General features: G+C 41.1%; 1 protein-coding gene across 4 annotated transcripts in view; it reads left to right on the top strand.

The window, feature by feature from the left end:
* The window catches only part of GNPAT (glyceronephosphate O-acyltransferase), a 36,706-nt gene that overhangs the window by 1,707 nt on the left and 14,065 nt on the right, over positions 1-20,934 (top strand). Inside the window, exons 1-4 of one of the 4 annotated variants that reach the window (XM_063671208.1) lie at positions 8,141-8,271; positions 15,333-15,420; positions 17,649-17,825; positions 19,868-19,997. In XM_063671208.1, coding sequence (XP_063527278.1) covers positions 17,715-17,825; positions 19,868-19,997 — 241 coding nt within the window. In that variant the 5' untranslated portion in view covers positions 8,141-8,271; positions 15,333-15,420; positions 17,649-17,714. Of the gene's footprint in view, positions 1-8,088; positions 8,272-15,332; positions 15,421-17,648; positions 17,826-19,867; positions 19,998-20,934 lie in introns of those variants that run through there. The other 3 variants (XM_054446153.2, XM_054446159.2, XM_054446161.2) reach the window with 3 other exon arrangements.

Here is a 20,934-nt window from a genome sequence, read left to right as displayed (position 1 = left end):
AACCTTTACTTCCACGGTAACCTTACTTTTTCTTAGTACTTCAGGCTGTTTTTATTTCCCCAGCTACGCTGTTATTGTGTAATACTCTGATCTAAAAGTAGCACTTTAGAAGCATAGAAGATACTGCTGATTGCAGCAAACATTAGGAATATATACAGTATCCTACTCATTATTCTCAGTTTCCAAGATATAGAAGTTACAGATCCAGGCTCTGCCTTTAAGGGCACAAAAAGTCATAAAAGTAAACAAATAATTACAGTTAAGTATGATAAGGGCAATGATTGAAGCATGCACAGCGTGTTGTGGGAGAGACAAGAAGGGGCACCTGACCAGTTTGGGAACTTGGAGAAGGTTTCTAAGAAAAGGTGATATCTGAGCTGATCTTCCTTTTTTTCTTTTCTTTTTTTTTTGTTTTGGAGACAGCCTTGCTCTGTTGCCAGGCTGGAGAACAGTGGCTCGATCTTGGTTCACTGCAACCTCCATCTCCGGGGCTCAAGCGATTCTCCTGCCTCAGCCTCCCGAGTAGCTGGGATTTTAGGCACACGCCACCATGCCCTGCTAATGTTTGTATTTTTAGTAAAGACAAGGTCTCACCGTGTTGGCCAGGCTGGTCTTGAACTCCTGACCTCAAGTGATCTACTCACCTCCCAAAGTGCTGGAATTACAGGCATGAGCCACTGTGCCTGGCCTGAGCTGAGTTTTTGAGCTGTGAGTGGCAGATGAGGGAGAGGAAAACTGTCCTAGATATTGATGTAAAAAAACTACTCCTTTGAATATTTGGGGTTAGAATTAGTTAGATTTGGGTGGAAGAAAGGAGACATGAGAAACAAAGTAAGGAAGTAGGCAGATATTTCCTAAAGAAATTTTATGTGTCGTGTTTACATATCCTTAGGGATAAAATCTTAACTTTATGGGAGATCTTAATCTTACATATATGTGTGTGTGTATACACATATATGTATATATAAAAATATATATGTCTATGTGTATTTTTTTTTTTTTGACATGGTGTCTCACTCTGTCACCCAGGCTGGAGTGTAATGGCACGATCTTGGCTCACTGCAACCTCCATCTCCAGGGTTCAAGAGATTCTCCTGTCTCAGCATCCCAAGTAGCTGGGATTACAGTTGCCTGCCACCACATCCGGCTAATTTTTGTATTTTTAGTAGAGTTGGAGTTTCACCATGTTGGCCAGGCTGGTGTCGAACTCCGGGTCTCAAGTGATCCACCTGCCTTGGCCTTCCAAAGTACATTTATATTTTTGAAAGTCTGAGATTTCAAAAATAGATTTCTGGTGTGATTATCAGTATAGGTTACCTGTTTTGCCTAAGTAGAGACTGTAGGAAGAGAATCAGGTTGGGGAGGGAATCTGATACATAAAAGTGGAGATCAGTTAGAATGCTATTGCAGTAATCCAGAGAAGTAGTGAAGCCTGAAGTAAGGCAGTAACAGTGAGCCCGGGAAGAAGGGAAATTGATGAATTTGTGTGATATTTAGGACAGTAAATCATCAGCCTTTGGAACCATTTGAATGTGGTGGCTAAGGAAAATAGCATAATCTGAAGTTCACTGTTGGGTTTCTGTGATTTGGCAACTGGGCAGATGATGATGCCTTTCATTGATAAGAAATACGGGGAGAGGAGCAGGTTTGGTCAGGGTAATATAATTTCAGTTTGGGGTGTGTTCAGTTTGTGATGTAAGAGAGAATATAATGATTTTTAACTTGTGGATTATCATGTTATGGGCCAGATACATTCCATGGTGTTTGGAAGAGATCCAAGTAGAGTTAGAAATATGGTGCCAGAGCAAGAGAGGGGGTCTGGCCTAAATGTATAGATTTTTCAGCAAGTAGGTTGTATCTATAGCCATCGGTGAGCCTGAAATCATTCAGTGAGACCCTAGAATAAAAAGAAGACTGAGGATGGGTAACCACTGGTGTGCCATAATCCAGATGATGACTTCCTGTTAAAGTGCAAGTGAAAGTTCCAGATGCCTTACAGTGTCCCACAAGACTGTGCATGATCTCTTAACTGCTATTGCTCTGACTTCACTAATCTTCTTGTTCACTGGGCTTTAGCCACCCTGGCCTTCTGTTTCTCAGACAGTAAACATGCTCTTCCCTCGAATGCTCATAGTCCCTTCTGTGTGGCATGCTATGTTTTCTCAGAAGTTTTATTGCTGGCTCTTTGTATTATTGCGGTCCCAACTCAAATATCACTTCCTCAGAGAGGCCTTCCACAACCATTGAATCTAAAACAGCTCTCCAATCACTATTCCTCATTTTCCTCATTAGTTGCCTAATTTTCTTTTTTTTTTAATTTTTGGCTTTTTAATTGATTATTTTTAGAGCCAGGATCTCGCTCTGTCACCTAGGGTGGAGTGCAGTGGCACAGTCATAGCTCATTGTGACCTCCAACTCTTGAGCTCAAGTGATCCTCCCTCCTCAACCTCCTAGTAGCTAGGACTGTAGGCGCATACCACCACTCCTGACTGATTTTTTTTTTTTTATTTTGTGTAGAAACAGGGCCTCACTATGTTGCCAACCTGGTCTCAAACTTCTGGTCTCAAGCGATTGATCCTCTTGCCTTGGCCTCCCAAATCACTGGGATTACAGGGTGAGCCACCATGCCCTGACCCCAGCTTTATTTTCCTTATATTCTCTTTCCAGTGGTGTGCTACAGCAGTCTTCTATTGGCTTGCAAGAGCTGATTGTTAAATTTTCATGAAGTTTGTGGGCCCATTCTTAAAACACAGCCATTATTAAAAATTAAATAGCCGGGTGCTGTGGCTCACGCCTATAATCCCAGCACTTTGGGAGGCCAAAGCAGGCAGATCACCTGAGGTCGGGAGTTCGCGACCAGCCAGACCAACATGGAGAAACCCCCTCTCTACTAAAAACACAAAATTAGCTGGGCATGGTGGTGCATGCCTGTAATCCCAGCTACTCGGGAGGCTGAGGCAGGAGAATCTCTTGAACCCGGGAGGCGGAAGTTGCAGTGAGCCGAGATCGCGCCGTTGCATTCCAGCCTGGGCAACAAGAGTGAAACTCCGTCTCAAAAAAAAAATTAAATATTAAATTATATAAATTTACGATTAAATCCTGTTTTTAAAAAAGGTAATAAATACTGAAAACTTAGCATTTTCTCATTATTATACTATTACCTGTGCTCTTGAGATTATTTGTCTATCGTGCTGGAAGGTGGAGATCCTGTATAACTGTGTGCTACTGCTCATTTCTCCCCAGCTTTGCGTTTGCTGGGGTCAGATTGGTAGCTTTAAATCTGCCCTGGTGGGAGTGTATATCCCACAAAAATTGACAAATGCTATAACTCAGAGCTCTCCCATATCAAGCGTTAAATGGTTAAACATTGACCAACATACTACTAGTGGTATCACTAAATGAATTTACCTTGTTTATTTGTTGTCTGTCTTTCCATAAGGACATGTAGGCTCTCAGTGCAGTCCCTGCCTGCCTTGTTCATGCTGTATTCACAGCCTGTAAAACAGTGCCTGGTACACTGTGAGCTCTCAGTCACTATCTGTTGAATGAGTGGATCCTCCAGAGCAGTTAAAAGGGAGGTATAAGAAAGGCCTATTTCACTAGCAATAGGGAGAGGCCTGCTTTACTAAATAAGATGGGGGAGGATGGGGGAGAGATAGTTCCCCTATGGCTTACTTGGGTTCTTCTTTGTGTTATGTTCCTGAGTGAGTGGCCATGTAAATTTCCTTACTTAATGATAGTAAAAACTTCTCAAGCATGGTATAGGGAAGGCCAACTAACGAGCAGGAACACTCAACCCTAGCTGCACATAGGGATCACCTGGAGTATTTTTAAAAAGAATTCTGACAGCTAAGCAGCACTCACAGACCAAATTAATCAGAAATCTCTAGAGGTGGAACCTGGATATCAGTATTTATTTTGAAGTGCCCCCAGGTTATTTTAATGTGCAGCCTGAGTTAAAAACCACTGGATTCGGCCAGGCGCAGTGGCTCACGCCTGTAATCCCAGCACTTTGGGAGGCCGAGGCAGGTGGATCACGAGGTCAGGAGATCGAGACCATCCTGGCTAACACGGTGAAACCTCGTCTCTACTAAAAATACAAAAAATTAGCTGGGCGTGGTGGCGGGCGCCTGTAGTCCCAGCCTCTTGGGAGGCTGAGGCAGGAGAATGGCATGAACCCAGGAGGCGGAGCTTGCAGTGAGCTGAGATCGTGCCACTGCACTCCAGCCTGGGCGACAGAGAGAGACTCCATCTCAAAAAAAAGAAAAAAAAAAAACACTGGATTTGACATTGGGTAAGGGCCAGAATGGGGAGATTTGAGCCTTTTCCTGTGAATACTGAGGAGCCATCATCGACAGGGTTCAAAAAGTGACTTCATTCTGTAATTTATTTTTTCATTCTACAGTGGCTTGAGTTCCTACTAGAAACTGGGAGTACAGAAATATATAGGACACCTTATCTACCAGATAAGAAGTTCACAGTCTTGTAAGGGAGGCACCAAATACGAGTTTAATGAAGTGTTTTAGAGACCATCTTGAAAATCCGATTATTGAGGGTTCAGTAAAGACTGAAAGGAAAGGATGACCTATTCAATCTAGGTAAAGGGGAGAACCAGAATATGGGACACAGAAGAAGTAAACACAAGCTCTGGTTGATGGCTAAATATTTCCCAGGTGAACAATGCGGAAGGAGCATTTGTAAATGCCCCTCTCAATAGCTGGTACCACTATCCACCTTGTTCTTCATAAAAGAGATTGTCTCTCTCGATCACCACTATATCCTCAGCACATACCACAGTTGTCAAGCACACAGGCATTCAAATATTTGAGAATGAATGCTATTCTGTAGAGGGAGCAACTTGAACAGAGATCTGGGAACACATAGTGTGTTTAGGGAACTGCAGGTCTGGCATAGCTGGACTATTGGATTAAGAGGAATGGTCATGAGGCAGGAGGTGGGGGTCATGAGGAGCCTGGGGTTATATGCTAAGACAGGTGGACTTGATGTAAGCCCACCTTGCAAGCAACAGAACCATGGAAGGGTTGTAGATGGTCGTATTTGGCAAGCTTTTTCAAAGTATACATGCCCGCTAGTTTCCCTTAGGGGTTCTTGTCCTGAGGACTCCTTCGCTCCCATCCATGTCTGTGTTTATATATGTACAGTTGACCTTTGAACAACGTGGGAGTTAGGGGCAACAACCCTCTGCACAGTCGAAAATTCACAAATAACTTTTGACTCTCCAAAAATTTCATTAGTAGTAACCTACTGTTGACCTAGCTGATAACATAAGCAATTCATTAAGGCTTATTTTATATGTTATGTGTATTATGTACTGTATTCTTAATAAAGTATGCTAGAGGAAAGAAAATGTTACTAAGAAAATCATAAGGAAGAGAAAATATATTTACCATTCATCAAGTGGGAGTGGATCGTCGTTAATCCACTTCATCCTCGTCACTTCACATTGAGTAGGCTGAGGAGGAGGAGGAAGAGGAGGGGTTGGATTTGCCCTCTCAGGAGTGGCAGAAGCAGAAAATCTTCATATAGGCCAGGCGTGGTGGTTCACACCTGTAATCCAGCGCTTTGGGAGGCCAAGGTGGGAAGATAATTTGAGCTCAGGAGTTTGAGACCAGCTTGGGCAACATAGTGAGACCCCCGTCTCTATTGAAAAAAAAAAAAACTTAAATGTAAAAATCCTCGTGTAAGTGGACCTGTGCAGTTCAAATGTGTGTTGTTTAAGTGTCAGCTATATATACGTATAAACACGCACACAAACACACACAGAGTCACATGATGCATAACAATGTTTTAGTCAATATATGATGGTGGTCCCATAAGATTATAATATTGTATTTTTGCTGTATCTTTTTTGTGTTTATATGTGTAAATTCGTACCATTGTGCTACAGTCGCATATAGCATTCAGTACAGTAACATGCTGTACAGGTTTGTAGCCTAGGAGCAATAGGCTAACCACTATAGTATATATAGCCTAGGTATGTAGTAGGCTATACCATCTGAGTTTGTGTAAACACACTCTGTAATGTTTGCACAATGATGAAATTGCCTACCAATGCATTTCTCAGAGTGTATCTCTGTTGTTAAACAGTGCATGACTGTATATGTGTATACATATATCCCCAGCTGATTCTGATCCTTTTCTCCTTCCACTCCCAGGACCACTAAATGGGAAGTTCTTGTTTTTAAGCCCTAAAATGATACACTGGTAGTTGGCTGCAGTCTATAGAGCTCAAACTGATACAACTATATATTTATTAATGAGAAATGTGGGATTTGAGAAAGTTTTCCAGCCTTATAAGCAAGAGTATTTATTACAAGGATTGCAACTTTACATGAGAACTCCAACAGTGAAAAGACCTTTCCTTCATATAGTCTCTCTATATATGGACATAAAAATGTTCATGTTTGTATGTTTCACCTGCCACCCTTTTATAAACTCCTCATAAATGCTATTTGCTTCCACTTATATTCTTATGCCAAATTGTGGTCTCAGTTAACATTCTGTATTTTCTTCTATTACCTCAACATTTCATCTTTCAGTTATTGAGTTCAGTTATTGACCAATTTTGCTATATTCCAGATAAAACCAGATGTTGGAAATACAAAGAGGAAATGAACTTTCCTATCTTCAAGATAATTTCATTTTAGTAGGGAGACAGACATGCAAACAATTACGGTGTTGTGGGATACATACCATAATAGGTGTAGTTAGTGGGAAAAGAAGTGACAGGGAAAATATGAATGATTCCATCCAGGACTCTGGGAGAGCTTTCATGGAAGAGTGGTGCCTAAGCCTCTAAAGCATTTAGAATGCACCTAACACTTTAGTGTCAGCACATATGACAAGTGTCCTGACTCTTTGTAAGCAGTTATACGTGTTAGCTTTAATTATTATCATTACTACTACTTTTGTAATCAGAAAAGTACTTTTTAAAAAATTTACAATTCAGAAGCCATTGGTAGACTTGTAAAGAGCAGTTTCAGGGGCTGGTTGGATAGAAGCTGAATGGCAGGGGCTGAATAAGAAATAAAAAATTTGTCACAGGCCAGGCACAATAGCTCACACCTGTAATCCCAGCACTTTGGGAGGCCAAGGTGGGAGGATTGCTTGAGCCAGGAGTTTGAGACCAGCCTGGGCAACAGAGCAAGACCGTACCTCTTCATTATTATTATTATTATTATTATTATTATTATTATTATTATTATTATTATTTTATTTTGTAGAGATGGGGTCTTGCTCTGTTGCCCAGGCTGGTCTTGAATGCCCGGCTTCAAGCAATCCTGCTTGAAGTGTGGAGGATTGAGATTAGCCTCCCGAAGTGCTGGAATTACAGGCATGAGCCACCACGCCCAGCCAAGACTCTGTCTCTACAAAAAAAATTAAGAATTAACTGGGCTTGGTGGTATGCACTTGTAATCCTAGCTACTCGAGAGGCTGAGGCAGGAGGGAGGATTGCTTTAGGAGTTCAAGGCTGTAGTGAGCTATATAATGGTGTCACTGTACTCCAGCCTGAGCAAGAGAATGAGCTCTTGTCTGGAAAAGAAGAAAAGAAAGTTATCACAGCAATATACTGCTCAACAGTACCTTTTATTGGAGCGCTTGTTTCTTGAATGATTTTTCGTTTTGTTTGCACTCATATGGTTTTGTTTTATTTTATATAATTTGGGTTTCAAATGTATATTTTAATGTAATTTTTAAAGCTAAGTAGAGGCAAATGAAACAGGTTTGTCAGTGTGGCAGGTGAAACCATGTAAAGTTGATTAGATTACTCTAGGGCTTAATGTCTCATCTTTGCTGTCTTCATTAAATTTCCCAAAGAGATACTGGCAATGATAGCAATCAGAAATATAATAAAATATTATGATAACTCAGTATCAATTTATTGATCCTAATTTTCTTTACATCTCTTTTTCTTACTATATGAAAATCTAACATCAGAACACTCTGCTCCTGTTCACATGTCATAGAGTAAAATTTTGTCAAAGATGAAACCTTAGCAATGTAGTCTTTAATCTGTCCTGATTTATTTTATAGTATGTGCTCATTACTTTCTTGCCTTATCCACAGAAGGAGCTCAAAAAGTGGGATGAATTTGAAGATATTTTAGAAGAGAGGAGGCATGTCAGTGACTTGAAATTTGCAATGAAATGCTACACACCTCTTGTCTATAAGGGAATTACTCCATGTAAACCAATTGATATTAAATGTAGTGTTCTTAATTCTGAGGAGATTCATTATGTCATTAAACAGGTAAGTGATTCCCTCTTCAACCATGACCAGATTTGTTCATTGTCAACAAGTTCTTGATTCTATAACTTATTTTGCTATCTTTGATATATCCTTTTAGGCTGAGCTGTATTCATCACATTTATCAAATAATTACTGTATCCATGTGTGTTAGCCTCTTCCTAGACACTAGACTAGAGGTCTAACAGTGAGCGAGTTGAGCATAAGTGAAATATGTCATCTGGGCATAAGTGAAATATAGTACGAGACATGCTAGTGGGAGCCCAGTGTGCAGGAGCGCCAGTTAATTATAGGGGCAACTCATTTGGTGTAGGGAGTCAAAGAAGTGATTTTTTTTAATGAGGCCTAAAAGATAATTAGAGATTTTGCAGGTGAAGTGGGGAAAGAGTATTCAAGCCAAACAAATAACTTATTCCCGTGGTTTTCAAACCTCCACATTAGCATTACCCAGGGAGCTTTTCAAAATCCCCATATCATCCCCATGCCAATTAAATAAAAATGTCAGGGAAGGGAATATCAGTAGTTTTTAAAGAAGCCCAGGTGATTCCAAAGTATAGCAAAGTTTGGGAGCCACTGGCTTACTTTAAGGACTGAAGCCATGAAAAGACTTGTACTTTTCTCTTGGAGAAGCTATCAGTTTTCTCTGGTAGGAGATAGGTTGAGCCTATTCCATTAAGTGCATTCAAGTTTCCTCATCAATTAGATGCTAACAACAGTGATTCTCAACACTGGCTTCCCCTTAGAATCACCTGTAGAACTTTTGCAAAAAGTTTACTTTCACTGTATTGAAACTAGTTCGGTATGACGAGACCAAAGAGCAAAGAAGGGATGATAATAAGAAATAAGCCTAGAGAGATAAGAGGGTCATGTTGTGAAGGACTTTGTAAACCACGTTGGATTGTATTTTATCCTAGTACGGTGCAAAGATGTTGAAAGGTTTCAAGATACAGTGTGACACAGTCGGCTAATGTTTTAGAAAAACCATTCTGCTAAAACTAGACAGGAAGTCTGCTTGTGATACTCTTGGAATAATGCCTTTGTGCAGTCATAGTTGCCTAGACTAGGGAGTGGTTGTAGGAACAGAGAAATGGACAGATTTAAGGGATTTGAGAGGTGGGGCCTACTTCATTTATGACCATTTGGGTGTAGGAATGGAAGGAAAAGAAAGAATCAAGGATGATAAAGCCGTTCACTGAAATAGGGAACTTAAGAGGGAACCAGTTTGGGAGGGAAACTTAAGTTCTGTTACAGCTGTGTGATTTGAAGACATCAAAATGAAGGTATTTGGTGGGCAGGAGCTTCCTGATCGCTAGCCCTCCACGTCATATCACCCAGGTGTTTGTATAGGCCCACAGGTGGATAAATGGATACATTGCAACCATTGCTGGCCTGGGGCTTGGTCCCGCCCAGATCCTCTTCATAGCTTTGGGAGTGTGGCAAGGAATGACTGGCCTCATTTTTGCTAGCAGCAGTCTCCTATCGCTCCATGCCCTCATTTTTTTCCTGGTCAGAAGAGAAAATATTCCTAAGAAACTCCTCTAAGGAATATACTCTCTCCTTTTTTTTTTTCTTTTGGTCCTCTATAAATGTCTTAAAGGAAAACAAGCATGCATGCAACTAGTGTGTTTTTGTAAGGAGAGTGAACTCATTCAGAATTGCAGTATTCTTGCTTGATGTTGGTTACCAAATGTTAACATTTGGCGCTGCCTCTTTATTCATGTAGATTGTGGCTCACTCTCATCTTCCCCATAGACAGAACTGACTCCGTTCATGTTTAAGGCCTCTCCCTGACTTTGCCTGTTACCTCCAGTTTTTGTTTTGTTTTGTTTTTTTGAGACAGAGTCTTACTCTGTTGCCCAGGCTGGAGTGCAGTGGTGCAATCTCGGCTCACTGCAAGCTCCGCCTCCCGGGTTCATGCCATTCTCCTGCCTCAGCCTCCCGAGTAGCTGGGACTACAGGCGCCAGCCACCACGCCTGGCTAATTTTTTGTATTTTTTAGTAGAGACGGGGTTTCACCGTGTTAGCAAGGATGGTCTCGATCTCCTGACCTTGTGATCCGCCTGTCTTGGCCTCCCAAAGTGCTGGGATTACAGGCTTGAGCCACCACACCCACCTACCTCCAGTTTTTAGTAGAGATGTCTTCAGTCTTGTCTTTAGGAGTATTGCCCCAGACTTCAAGTTATACCATATTTGTTCTGCAGCTTCCTCTCTGACCTCTTGGAATCTGCTCTGGTTTCTAATTAGTGAAGAAGAAAGACAGTTGTCAAGCTTTAAATTTGCCTCTCATGCTCTAAGGCTGACCTGTAGAGATCTTGCTTTTTTAACTTTTAACTGGAGTTTATTCAGGTTCGTGGCCTTGGCAACATTTTTATCTCTGCTCTCTGTTTTCTCGATTTGGACATATGAGCTGTGCTCCTAATCCTTTGTTTTTATTGGCCTTACATATCCTGGAGAAGCTATCAGTTTTATCAGGTTGGGCCTATTTCATAAGTGAAGTCAAGTTTCCTCATCAATTAGATGCTAACAACAGCAGTTCTTCCTTATAGAAGCCCTTGGAGAACTTTTGCAAAAGTTACTATTATTATCTACTAGGAGTTAAACTCCATGAAGGCAAGAATTCCTGTCTCTTTTTTCACTGCCGTATTCCCAGTGCCTAACACACAGTAGACATCCAATCAATATTTGTTGAATTAGTGAATTTTTAAAAATGAGGCCATGGTCCCATCTACAGAGATTCTGATTTAACTGGTCTGGGATAGGACCCAGGCATCTCTCTCTCTCCTGAGTAGCTGGGATTACAGGCGCCTGCCACCACACCCGGCTAATTTTTGTATTTTTAGTAGAGACAGGGTTTTGCCATGTTGGCCAGGCTGGTCTGGAACTCCTGACCTCAGGTGATCCGCCCACCTCGGCTTCCCAAAGTGCTGGATTACAGACATGAACCACCACGCCCAGCCTTTCTTCTGCTTTTTTTGTAAAGCTCCTCAAATAATTCTAATGCACACCCAGGTTAAGTGTTACCAATTTAAAAGATCTTATTCAGGCCAGTGTTTCTCTGACTTGGCTGTGCTGCTGAGAAAAATCACATAAACTAAGATAGATGGGAATTGTACAAATTCATAATTAGGCAGCACAACTGGGCTTTCCATATTCCCCAGTAATTCTGTTTTCCTAGTGAACCGTTTTTCATTCTCCAAAATGACAGTTTTAGCAGCCCCACTCTCCTTGAACTTCCAACCCTGCCTCCTCCTCTTACTCTCAGCAGATGGTTTTTCTTCCTGTGTCACAATGAAAAAAAATTTTTTTTTTGAGACGGAGTCTCACTCTGTCACCCAGGCTGGAGGGCAGTGGCGCAATCTCGGCTCACTGCAAGCTCTGCCTCCTGGGTTCACACCATCCTCCTGCCTCAACCTCCCTAGTAGCTGGGACTACAGGCATCCGCCACCATGCCCGGCTAATTTTTTTTTTTTGTATTTTTAATAGAGACAGGGTTTCACTGTGTTAGTCAAGATGGTCTCGATCTCCTGACCTCGTGATCCATCCACCTTGGCCTCCCAAAGTGCTAGGATTAAAGGTGTGAGCCATTGCGTCCAGCCGAAAAAAAAATTTTTTTTTTGAGACAGAGTCTCCCGCTGTCTCCCAGACTGGAGTGCAGTGCACAATCTCGGTTCACTGCAGTCTCTGCCTCCGAGGTTCAAGCGATTCTCCTGCCTCAGGCTCCCAAGTAGCTGGGATTACAGGCACCCACCACTGCGCATGGCTAATTTTTTGTATTTTCAGGAGAGATGGGGTCTCACCATGTTGGCCAGGCTGGTCTTGAACTCCTGACCTTAGGTAATCCGCCCACCTTGGCATCCCAAAGCACTGGGATTACAGGTGCGAGCCACTGCCCCAAACCACAAAGAAAATTTAAACTATTGTTAATGCTCTCTCAACTTCCTGTGATCAACTCTACCAATTTACCTGCATCCAGTACTCATTATTTTCTCCTGTTAAAATAGAAGAAACCCCTTCTCCTGTTTGAGTTTAATCCCTACCCTATTCCTTTGTTCTAAATTCCACCCTCTCCCTCATCCTCAGGAACTTTGCTCTCCTGACTATCCCTTCGTATTTCTTCAACTACTTGTTTATTAGCTCTTCTCCCATCAGCATTTAGCATATTTACTTCTCTCCCAACTTAAATAGACCTACATCCTTTAACCCCATGCCTTCTCTAGTTACTGCCTATCTCTTTCTTCCCGCACCTCTACCTCTCTCCTCCTCTTTTAATAAATTGATGGCGGGTTTTTTGTTTTGTTTTATTTTAGAGACAGGATCTCTCTGTCACCCAGGCTGGAGTACAGTGGCATGATCATAGCTCACTGTAACCTTGAACTCCTGGACTCAAGCGATCTTCCTGCCCCAGCCTCCTAAGTAGCTTGGACCCCAGACGTGTGCCATCATGCCCAGCTTTTTTGTTTTGTTTTTTAAAATTTTTTGTAGAGACAGTATCTTGCTATGTTGCCCAGGCTGAGCTTGAACTCCTGGCCTCAAGCGATCCTCCTGCCTTGGCCTCCTAAGGTGCTAGGATTACAGGTGTGAGCCACTGTACCTGGCTCAAAATTGGCCATGTTGTCCGTGCTTACCATCACACCTCCTCACCCTTCACTTACTACTCAACTTGCTGGAATCCAGTTTCTCATCCACTGTCATGGCTCTTTCTGAGGTTGTAAATGACTTCCTTATGGGTAAATTCTACCTGTTTCAAAGCTGTAATAGTCGTTGGCTCTTGCTCTTGCTCCTTTCTTTCCATTACACCATACCATGACCATAAGCCCCATATCTTTTTAATCATTCCTCATTTGCTTTTATGGGCTTTTCCTCTGCCTGTCTCTTTAAACGATGGAATGCGTCAGGATTTTATTCCAGCCTCTGGTTTTATTCTACCCAGTCACTGGGCAGTTTTATTAATTGCCAGAATTTTAAGTACCTTCCTTATGCTGACATCTCCCTATTATAAATAATAACATAATAAGAACATAGATAAATAATATCTATTCCTTCAGCCCAGATCTCTTTTGAGTTTCATGTATCTGTTTTTATATGTCTACTAGAATATCCACTTGGAAATTCCAAAGCACCTCAAATTCAAGATATATAAGTCAAACTCTTTACCCCTCCCACCCCTACCCCTGAGCCTGGTGTCTAAGATATATTACCTCCTACCCCCACCCAGTTTTCCCTGTCTCCAGGAATGGCCCCTCCATCCACTGGTTGACCAGACCACCACAAATCTGGATGCCATCTTCAACTTCTTGCTTTTCTTTCATACGCTGTCAGTCACTAAGACTGCTAATTTTCTTTTTTTTTTTTTTTTTGAGAGGGAGTCTCGTTCTGTTGCCCAGGCTGGAGTGCAGTGGTGCGATCTCGGCTCACTGCAAGTTCCACCTCCCGGGTTCGTACCATTCTCCTGCCTCAGCCTCCCGAGTAGCTGGGACTACAGGCACCCGCCACCACGCCCGGCTAATTTTTTGTATTTTTAGTAGAGACTGGGTTTCACCGTGTTAGCCAGGATGGTCTCTATCTCCTGACCTCGTGATCCGCCCGCCTCGGCCTCCCAAAGTGCTGGGATTACAGGCGTGAGCCACTGTGCCTGGCCAATTTTCTCTCTTAAATGTTTCTTGCTGTCTATGTATTTCCACCTCTGCCGCCACCTTTCTAACCCAGTCTGCCTTTATCTCACAGAATACAATAGTAGCCATTGAAGGGGTCTTAGCCAAGGAAAGATGTGATTACTTTTGCATTTAAGAGATGTCTCAAGTTTATAATGTGGATAAGAGACTGAAGAGTCAGAAAAATGAAGCAAGGAGTTAGTTATAAGACTATTGCTCATCTGTTAAGTCTTATATTAGGTTGCTATGAGAGTGTATCTGCTGGGCAAATGAAAAGCCTAATTGCACAGAATAAGAGATCAGTTGTCTTCTGCTCTGCTGCAGTCACGGAGAAAGCATTTGCTTCAAGCAAGTCAGCCTGTTCACCTGTGTTGTTGATCTATTCATTTCATTCTAATTCCCAAGGGTATTGTCTTTCCTACCCGTCAGCCCTTTCCACTGGCTCAAGATGGCACGAGGATTTTCCATCTAGGGGAAAGTCCTCCCTTGGCCGTGTATTCTGCCTCGTTTCCCTCTTTCCCTACTTTTCCTGCTTTTCAGAAGAGTGGGCTACATATGGTGCCTTCCTTTTCCATTCAGGTCCCAATTTTAGCAGATTGCTGAAGCTTATCTAGTAAAGGTTACCATGGATCTCCAAGGGACCCCTTCATCTCCACGTTGTCTTTTGCTGTGTCTTTTATTGTTAGACACTCTTCTTCAGGATCATCTTACCTTGACTTCTGTGGCATCTGGTTTTATTCTGTAACATCTCGTGTTAGATGTTCCTCATTGATCTCTTTCATAAGTTCTTCTGTCTGCCCCATAAGTGTTTCTCAGAGTTGAACCTTCATGCTTCTTACCTCCCTGCTGCTGTCTTCCTGGTCCATCATTCTCATCATTTCACTTCCCATCTATAGCTTGGTGGTATCCAGTCAATAGCTCTAGCTGTTCCTAGATTATTGGGGTTCAGACTTTTTATCTCCAACTGTCCAGTTCTCTGCTGGACATCTAATCTGTATGTCCCACATACACCTCAGAATCTGTATAGCTAACTAATTCTTAGCCCCTGTATTCTACTGCCTTCCATCCCTAAGCTGTGGTGTTTATTTCAGGGATGGCCCCACCACCCATTCTGTTGCCCAAAACAAAACTCAACATCACCCTGCCCTGCCCTTCTCTTTAGCACCTGCCATTACCCTTGTTTGGCTCTGTACCATCTCTGGCTTGAATTATTTCCATAGGTTTACAGTTATACTTCCTTTCATGGCTGTGTTTCCTGAAATTCATCCCTCTTACCAGTCCCTTGATTCCTCCATTTTCCCTTGGTTCTGCCCTCTGCCCTCTGCCCTTTCTTCCTATCCAGCTGTTTTTAGGATTATCTGAGTAGCTGTTTCACCAACATCCTTAATTCTCCTTTGCAATCTTTCCTTCCAGACTGACCAGGAAAAAAAGCAGCCTGGAATCTGCCAACTCACCTTCTCTGTTCCTATAACCAGGTGTCTGGCTGCTCCTGGGAGAGTGGGTGAGTTATACAGATCCATATTCTGCAGCCTCAGGATTCCTTCTTCCATCTGTCCCTTTTAGTCCAGTCTCAGAGATAAGGCGCCTGCTCTCCTGGTCACAGCTAGCCACACCCCTGTGGTCTGGAAGCCATCCCGTCCAGCCTCTTCTGAGACCTTTGGCATGCATCTGCTACCTTTCCTCTATCTTCAGCCTTTCTCTCAGGGAACTTCTTCTATTTGGTCTATAAACAGGTCCAAGGCTTTAACACCACTGAACTGTATACTTAAAAATGGTTAAAATGGTATGTTTTATGTTATGTGTATTTTAATGCAATTTTATTTTATTTTATTTATTTATTTATTTATTTTTTTGAGACAGAGTCTCGCTCTTTTGCCCAGGCTGGAGGCAGTGGCTCTATCTTGGCTGACTGCAAGCTCTGCCTCCCAGGTTCACGTCATTCTCCTGCCTCAGCCTCACGAGTAGCTGGGACTACAGGCACCCGCCACCACACTCAGCTAATTTTTTTTTTTCTATTTTTTAGTAGAGACGGGGTTTCACCATGTTAGCCAGGATGGTCTCAATCTCCTGACCTCGTGATCCACCTGCCTCAGCCTCCCAAAGTGCTGGGATTACAGGTGTGAGCTACCACGCCCGGCCAACACAATTTTTTAAAAGTGGAATGCTAATTAATAAAAACAAAAAAACAGGTCCAGGACTTTTGCATCTGGGGAGGGCATTTTTTGCTTTAATTCATATCCTCCCTTTACTTCTCGTTCAAACTTTCCCGTTATTCTGTGGCCACTGTCTTTGGTTCCTCAGCAGTTCATTTAGTCTTCAGTCCGTTCAGTATGAGTTCTGTTTTGACTATATTTATAAACTTTTTTTTTTTGGTACAATCACTGTTTCAGGTAACCTGAGTAAAACAAAGGAACACAGGTAAGAGGAAAGAGTTTATCCCAGTTCCTCACTGTTAGCCCTGTTGAACTGAGCCCCCCAAAAGATACGATATGCAGCAAGATAGAGATGGTGGTTGCACGACATTTGTGAATGTACAAAATACCCCTGAATTGTTCACTTTAAAATGATTAATTTGGCCAGGTGTGGTGGCTCACGCCTGTAATCCCAACGATTTGGGAGGCCAAAGCGGGCGGATCACCTGAGGTCAGGAGTTCAAGAGCAGCCTGACCAACATGGAGAAACCCCGTCTCTACTAAAAATACAAAATTAGCCAGGCATGGTGGTGCATGCCTGTAATCCCAGCTACTCGGGAGGCTAAGGCAGGAGAATCGCTTGAACCTGGGAGGCAGAAGTTGCGGTGAGCCAAGATTGCACCATTGTACTCCAGCCTGGGCAACAAGAGCGAAACTCCGTCTCAAAAAAAAAAAAAGATTAATTTTATAATGTGTGAATTTCACCTCAATGAAGAAAAAGGATAAGATACTTCTTCACTACATGTAATTGGGGTGCCAACACCCATCCTCCGAGCTTCTGAGCTCATCCTAAAGCAAAGCACTCTTCCTTTGGGAAGCATAAGGATTACTTATCCTACAGACTTCATTTCAAAGTGCTTGTTTAGGGGACAATAAAAATGGGCAAATCAGGGCTTCCTCAAGGATAGAAACTGACTTGCTCATCTCCAGGCCCTTGACAGTCCTAGCACACAGCAAACATTTTGTTTTCTTTACAAAAGAGCTAGAGGGCCATGTGAATAAAATAAGTTCCATTGTGAGATCCTTTATTTCACTAATTATCCTTTGATAGTTTGGGACTTTGTATGCCCGTGACTTGATAGATCTGATGTAGTCTGAGTCAGTAATTTCAATGTGATGTTTTATATTACCTTGTAATAGCATTGAGCCAGCTGGTGGAGCACTGCAGCAATACACTGAGAGAAGCCAGTATTTGCTAGGACACTAGACCATGGGCAGCAACTTATTTTAGAGAGTTTGGATGTAAACTTATTAACAAACCAAATGGAAAGGTGAAGTGTTTTCTTCACTCTAAAATGCTATCCTAGAAAGCCATTTTTCTTTTAATTTCTGGCCTTTAAACTTCTTTAAATAGACTCATTTATCTACTATGACTGTGTTGGGACATTATGTCAATTTAAATTAAGAAGACACTATCTTTGAGTTATAAAAGATTAATCCATTTGGAACTAGTCATACTGGTTTGAGTAAAGCTTTCTGACTTTTTTGTTGTTGTTGTTGTTGTTAGAAATTATTCCTGATTTTCCTTTCCTTTTAGCTTTCTAAGGAATCCCTTCAATCTGTGGATGTCCTCCGAGAGGAAGTTAGTGAGATTTTAGATGAAATGAGTCACAAACTGCGTCTTGGAGCCATTCGGTTTTTTGCCTTCACCCTGAGCAAAGTATTTAAACAAATTTTCTCGAAGGTGTGTGTAAATGAAGAAGGTATTCAGAAAGTGAGTATTGATTGTTAAAAAATAATAATAATAAAAGTCTCATCTTAAAATTAAACAAGAAAAAAACAGTCTCTTTTTCAACCCCTCACAATTTAATCAACTCAAGGACAGCTCACTTGGTCAGTCAGAAGCCTAGGGCCTAATCATCAGGCCTCCAGTCTAGGCAGAAGAGGATGTGCATCTCTGAAGGTTGTTTTCTGTTTTTTTTGTTTCCTTTTAACTGCAGACCTACAGGCTTCAGACTAACTTAGTCAAGTAAGACTTATAGACTAACTTAATGTCAGATATTCAGTAACGTTACAAAAGAAATACAAAGAATTCCTGTATATACTTCACCTAGATTCCTTTACAGCATTTCCTTTATCCTTTTCCTAATACTCTGCTGTGTTTTTCCTATAATTAAGGGCATTATCTTATGGTACAAGTATCAAAATAAGGAAATTAACATTGATCCAATACTAGTAATACAGACCTGACTCATATTTCACCAGTTGTCCCAGTCATGTCCTGTCTAGCTAAAGAAAATCCTAGCTCATGTGTTGCACTAGAAATCCTAGAAAGTGTTCAACTTTCTTCTGTATCCACTTCCGTATTAGACTCTTTTAATCTAAAATAATTCCTTAGTATTTGTATTTGTGTTTCATGCTAATTTTTTTTTTTTTTTTAAAAACAGGCTAATTATTTTGAAGTGTGAAATTGTTAAAATTTGAGTGATGTTATCTCAGTATTAGGCTCGGGTTGTGTACCTTTGCTAGGAACACCCCGGAAGCGATGCATTCTTCTCAGTGCATCGTGTCAGCAGTGCATGGTGCCTATCGGTTTCATTACTGGGGATGTTTCACTTCCATCAGTTGGTTATCGTTATGACTGCCAGGTTTCTCTGCTGTAAAGTTATTTTTTTCCCTTTATAATTAATGAATATCTTCTGAAAAGACTCTTTGAAAATGGCTAAATACCCTGTTTTGCATCATACTTTACCCCGCTCGTTTTTGCACCCACTGATGATTTTTGCCTGAATTAATTATTATGTTAATGATTGCCAAATGATGACTTTTCTAATTTCATAAAGAGCTTTCCTTATGGAGATTATTTTTACTTATTTGTGTTTTATATTTTTTTTTTTCTAGGAAAGCTCTTAACTTCACTTGCCTTCCTCCTCATGCCTTTTAATATATTTTTTTAATTCAGTCATTTACTTTCCTGTCAAATATTTCTTCTTCCTACTGACTGTTTTCAAGATTGCTGACTTATACCCTGAATCTGTCAGAGAATGTTACAGTGTTTGGGCCCAAGGGTGTTGGTGAGCCATTTCTTAAGTGATGATCACAGATTACCTGGCCTCTGTTACATTTAGATTTCAAAAAAACAGATGACACATGGATACCAGTGAATCTTGAGATTGATGGTCTGAGGAGTATATTTGGAAACTCAAATTATCCCTCCCAGCCACATGATACCCGTTCACCCTGGCAGTGAGTCCAGCACATAGAGAAACACGATTCTTCTCACCTTGTCCTATGAATTTGTAGATTTTTTTAAATCTCTCCAAGAGAAGCTTTGTTTTCTCTTACTACAACCAACCAATTCAATACAGTGGTTAACAGTTGGCTTTTTAAGTCAGACTGACTTGGGTTCTATTCACAGCTCTACCATTTATTGGATGCATGACCATTTTACAAACAAGAAAGCTAAGGCTTAGACCTTGTTAATTATGTGGTATTAAACAAAGCACGTAAGATAACTGTATATAAAATGATGCTAATATAGTGCCCAACTAATATATGTTAGCGATCATCACTCTTATCATTATTCTGATCCATAAAAATTTACATTTTTAATATTCTTGCATTATGTGAAATTGTTTAACTAGAAACAGTACTTTTACCTTATGAGAGCAAATTGTTTGTGTGTATGGTAGGAAGGCAGAAAAAGAGGATGGGTATTCCCTCTATACATAGACTTATTCTTCCATTTTCTGATTTGAGATGTGATTTGGTAACATGACAACTGAAATTATTCAAAATGTAACATTTACTTTCAAGCTACAAAGAGCCATCCAGGAGCATCCTGTTGTTCTGCTGCCTAGTCATCGAAGTTACATTGACTTCCTCATGTTGTCTTTTCTTCTGTACAATTATGATTTGCCTGTGCCAGTTATAGCAGCAGGAATGGGTATGTATTGTTTTTCTGTTTTTTTAAGTGTAAAAATTAAAAAGTTCACTGGCATATTCTAGCAGTACTGAGGTATTTGAAGATGATGATGAAAATAGCCTCTCCTCCTTTCTTCCAGTCCTAGCACTGAATAACTTGAGTTATGTCCTTTGTCCTGTGCTTTACTGTGCCTGAACAGACATCTGCAGGAGTTCATGCACACAGGGTTCTTTGGTGTAGGCTTAAAAAATGAGACTGCACTACTTACAGGTATTACCTGCCTTTTGCTTTTTTTATTTGATAATATATTAATGGCTACCTCTCTAGGCAATAAATAGATCTAACTTTTTAAAGTTTATTTTTAATTGTGATAAAATACATATAACATCAAATTTACCATCTAAGTCATCTTCAAAAATACAGTTCAGTGGCATTAAGTACATTTACACTGTTGTGCTGCTATCAACACCATCCATCTCCAGAACTCTTCAAATTGCAAAACCGAAATGGTCCCCATTAAATACACTCCCCAATCTACCCTCCCCCGACCCTGGGCGATTGGCATTCTACTTTCTGTCTCTGTGAACTACTTTAGATACTTGATGTAAGTGGAATCCCACAGTACATGTCCTTTTGTGACTGGCATATTTCACTTCACAGAATGCCCTCAAGGTTCATCCATGTTACAGCATGTGTCAGAATTTCCTTCCTTTTTGAAGTTGGAAACGCATCTGCTCAAGACCCTGCTTTCCATTTTTTTATATATATACAAAAATGGTATATTTAGAATTGCTGGGTCTTGTGGTAATTTTTTTTCATTTTTTGAGGAACCACCATACTGTCTTCCTTAGCAGCTGCACCATTTTACATTCCCACCAACAGTGCACAAGAGTTCCAGTTTTTCTGCATCCTTGCCAACACCTGTTATTTTCTGATATTTTTATGATAATTTTAATGA

Source organism: Pongo pygmaeus, chromosome 1 (genome assembly GCF_028885625.2).
Source record: "Pongo pygmaeus isolate AG05252 chromosome 1, NHGRI_mPonPyg2-v2.0_pri, whole genome shotgun sequence".
Taxonomy (NCBI): Eukaryota; Metazoa; Chordata; class Mammalia; order Primates; family Hominidae; genus Pongo; species Pongo pygmaeus.
This window is presented reverse-complemented; position numbering and strand designations above follow the sequence as displayed.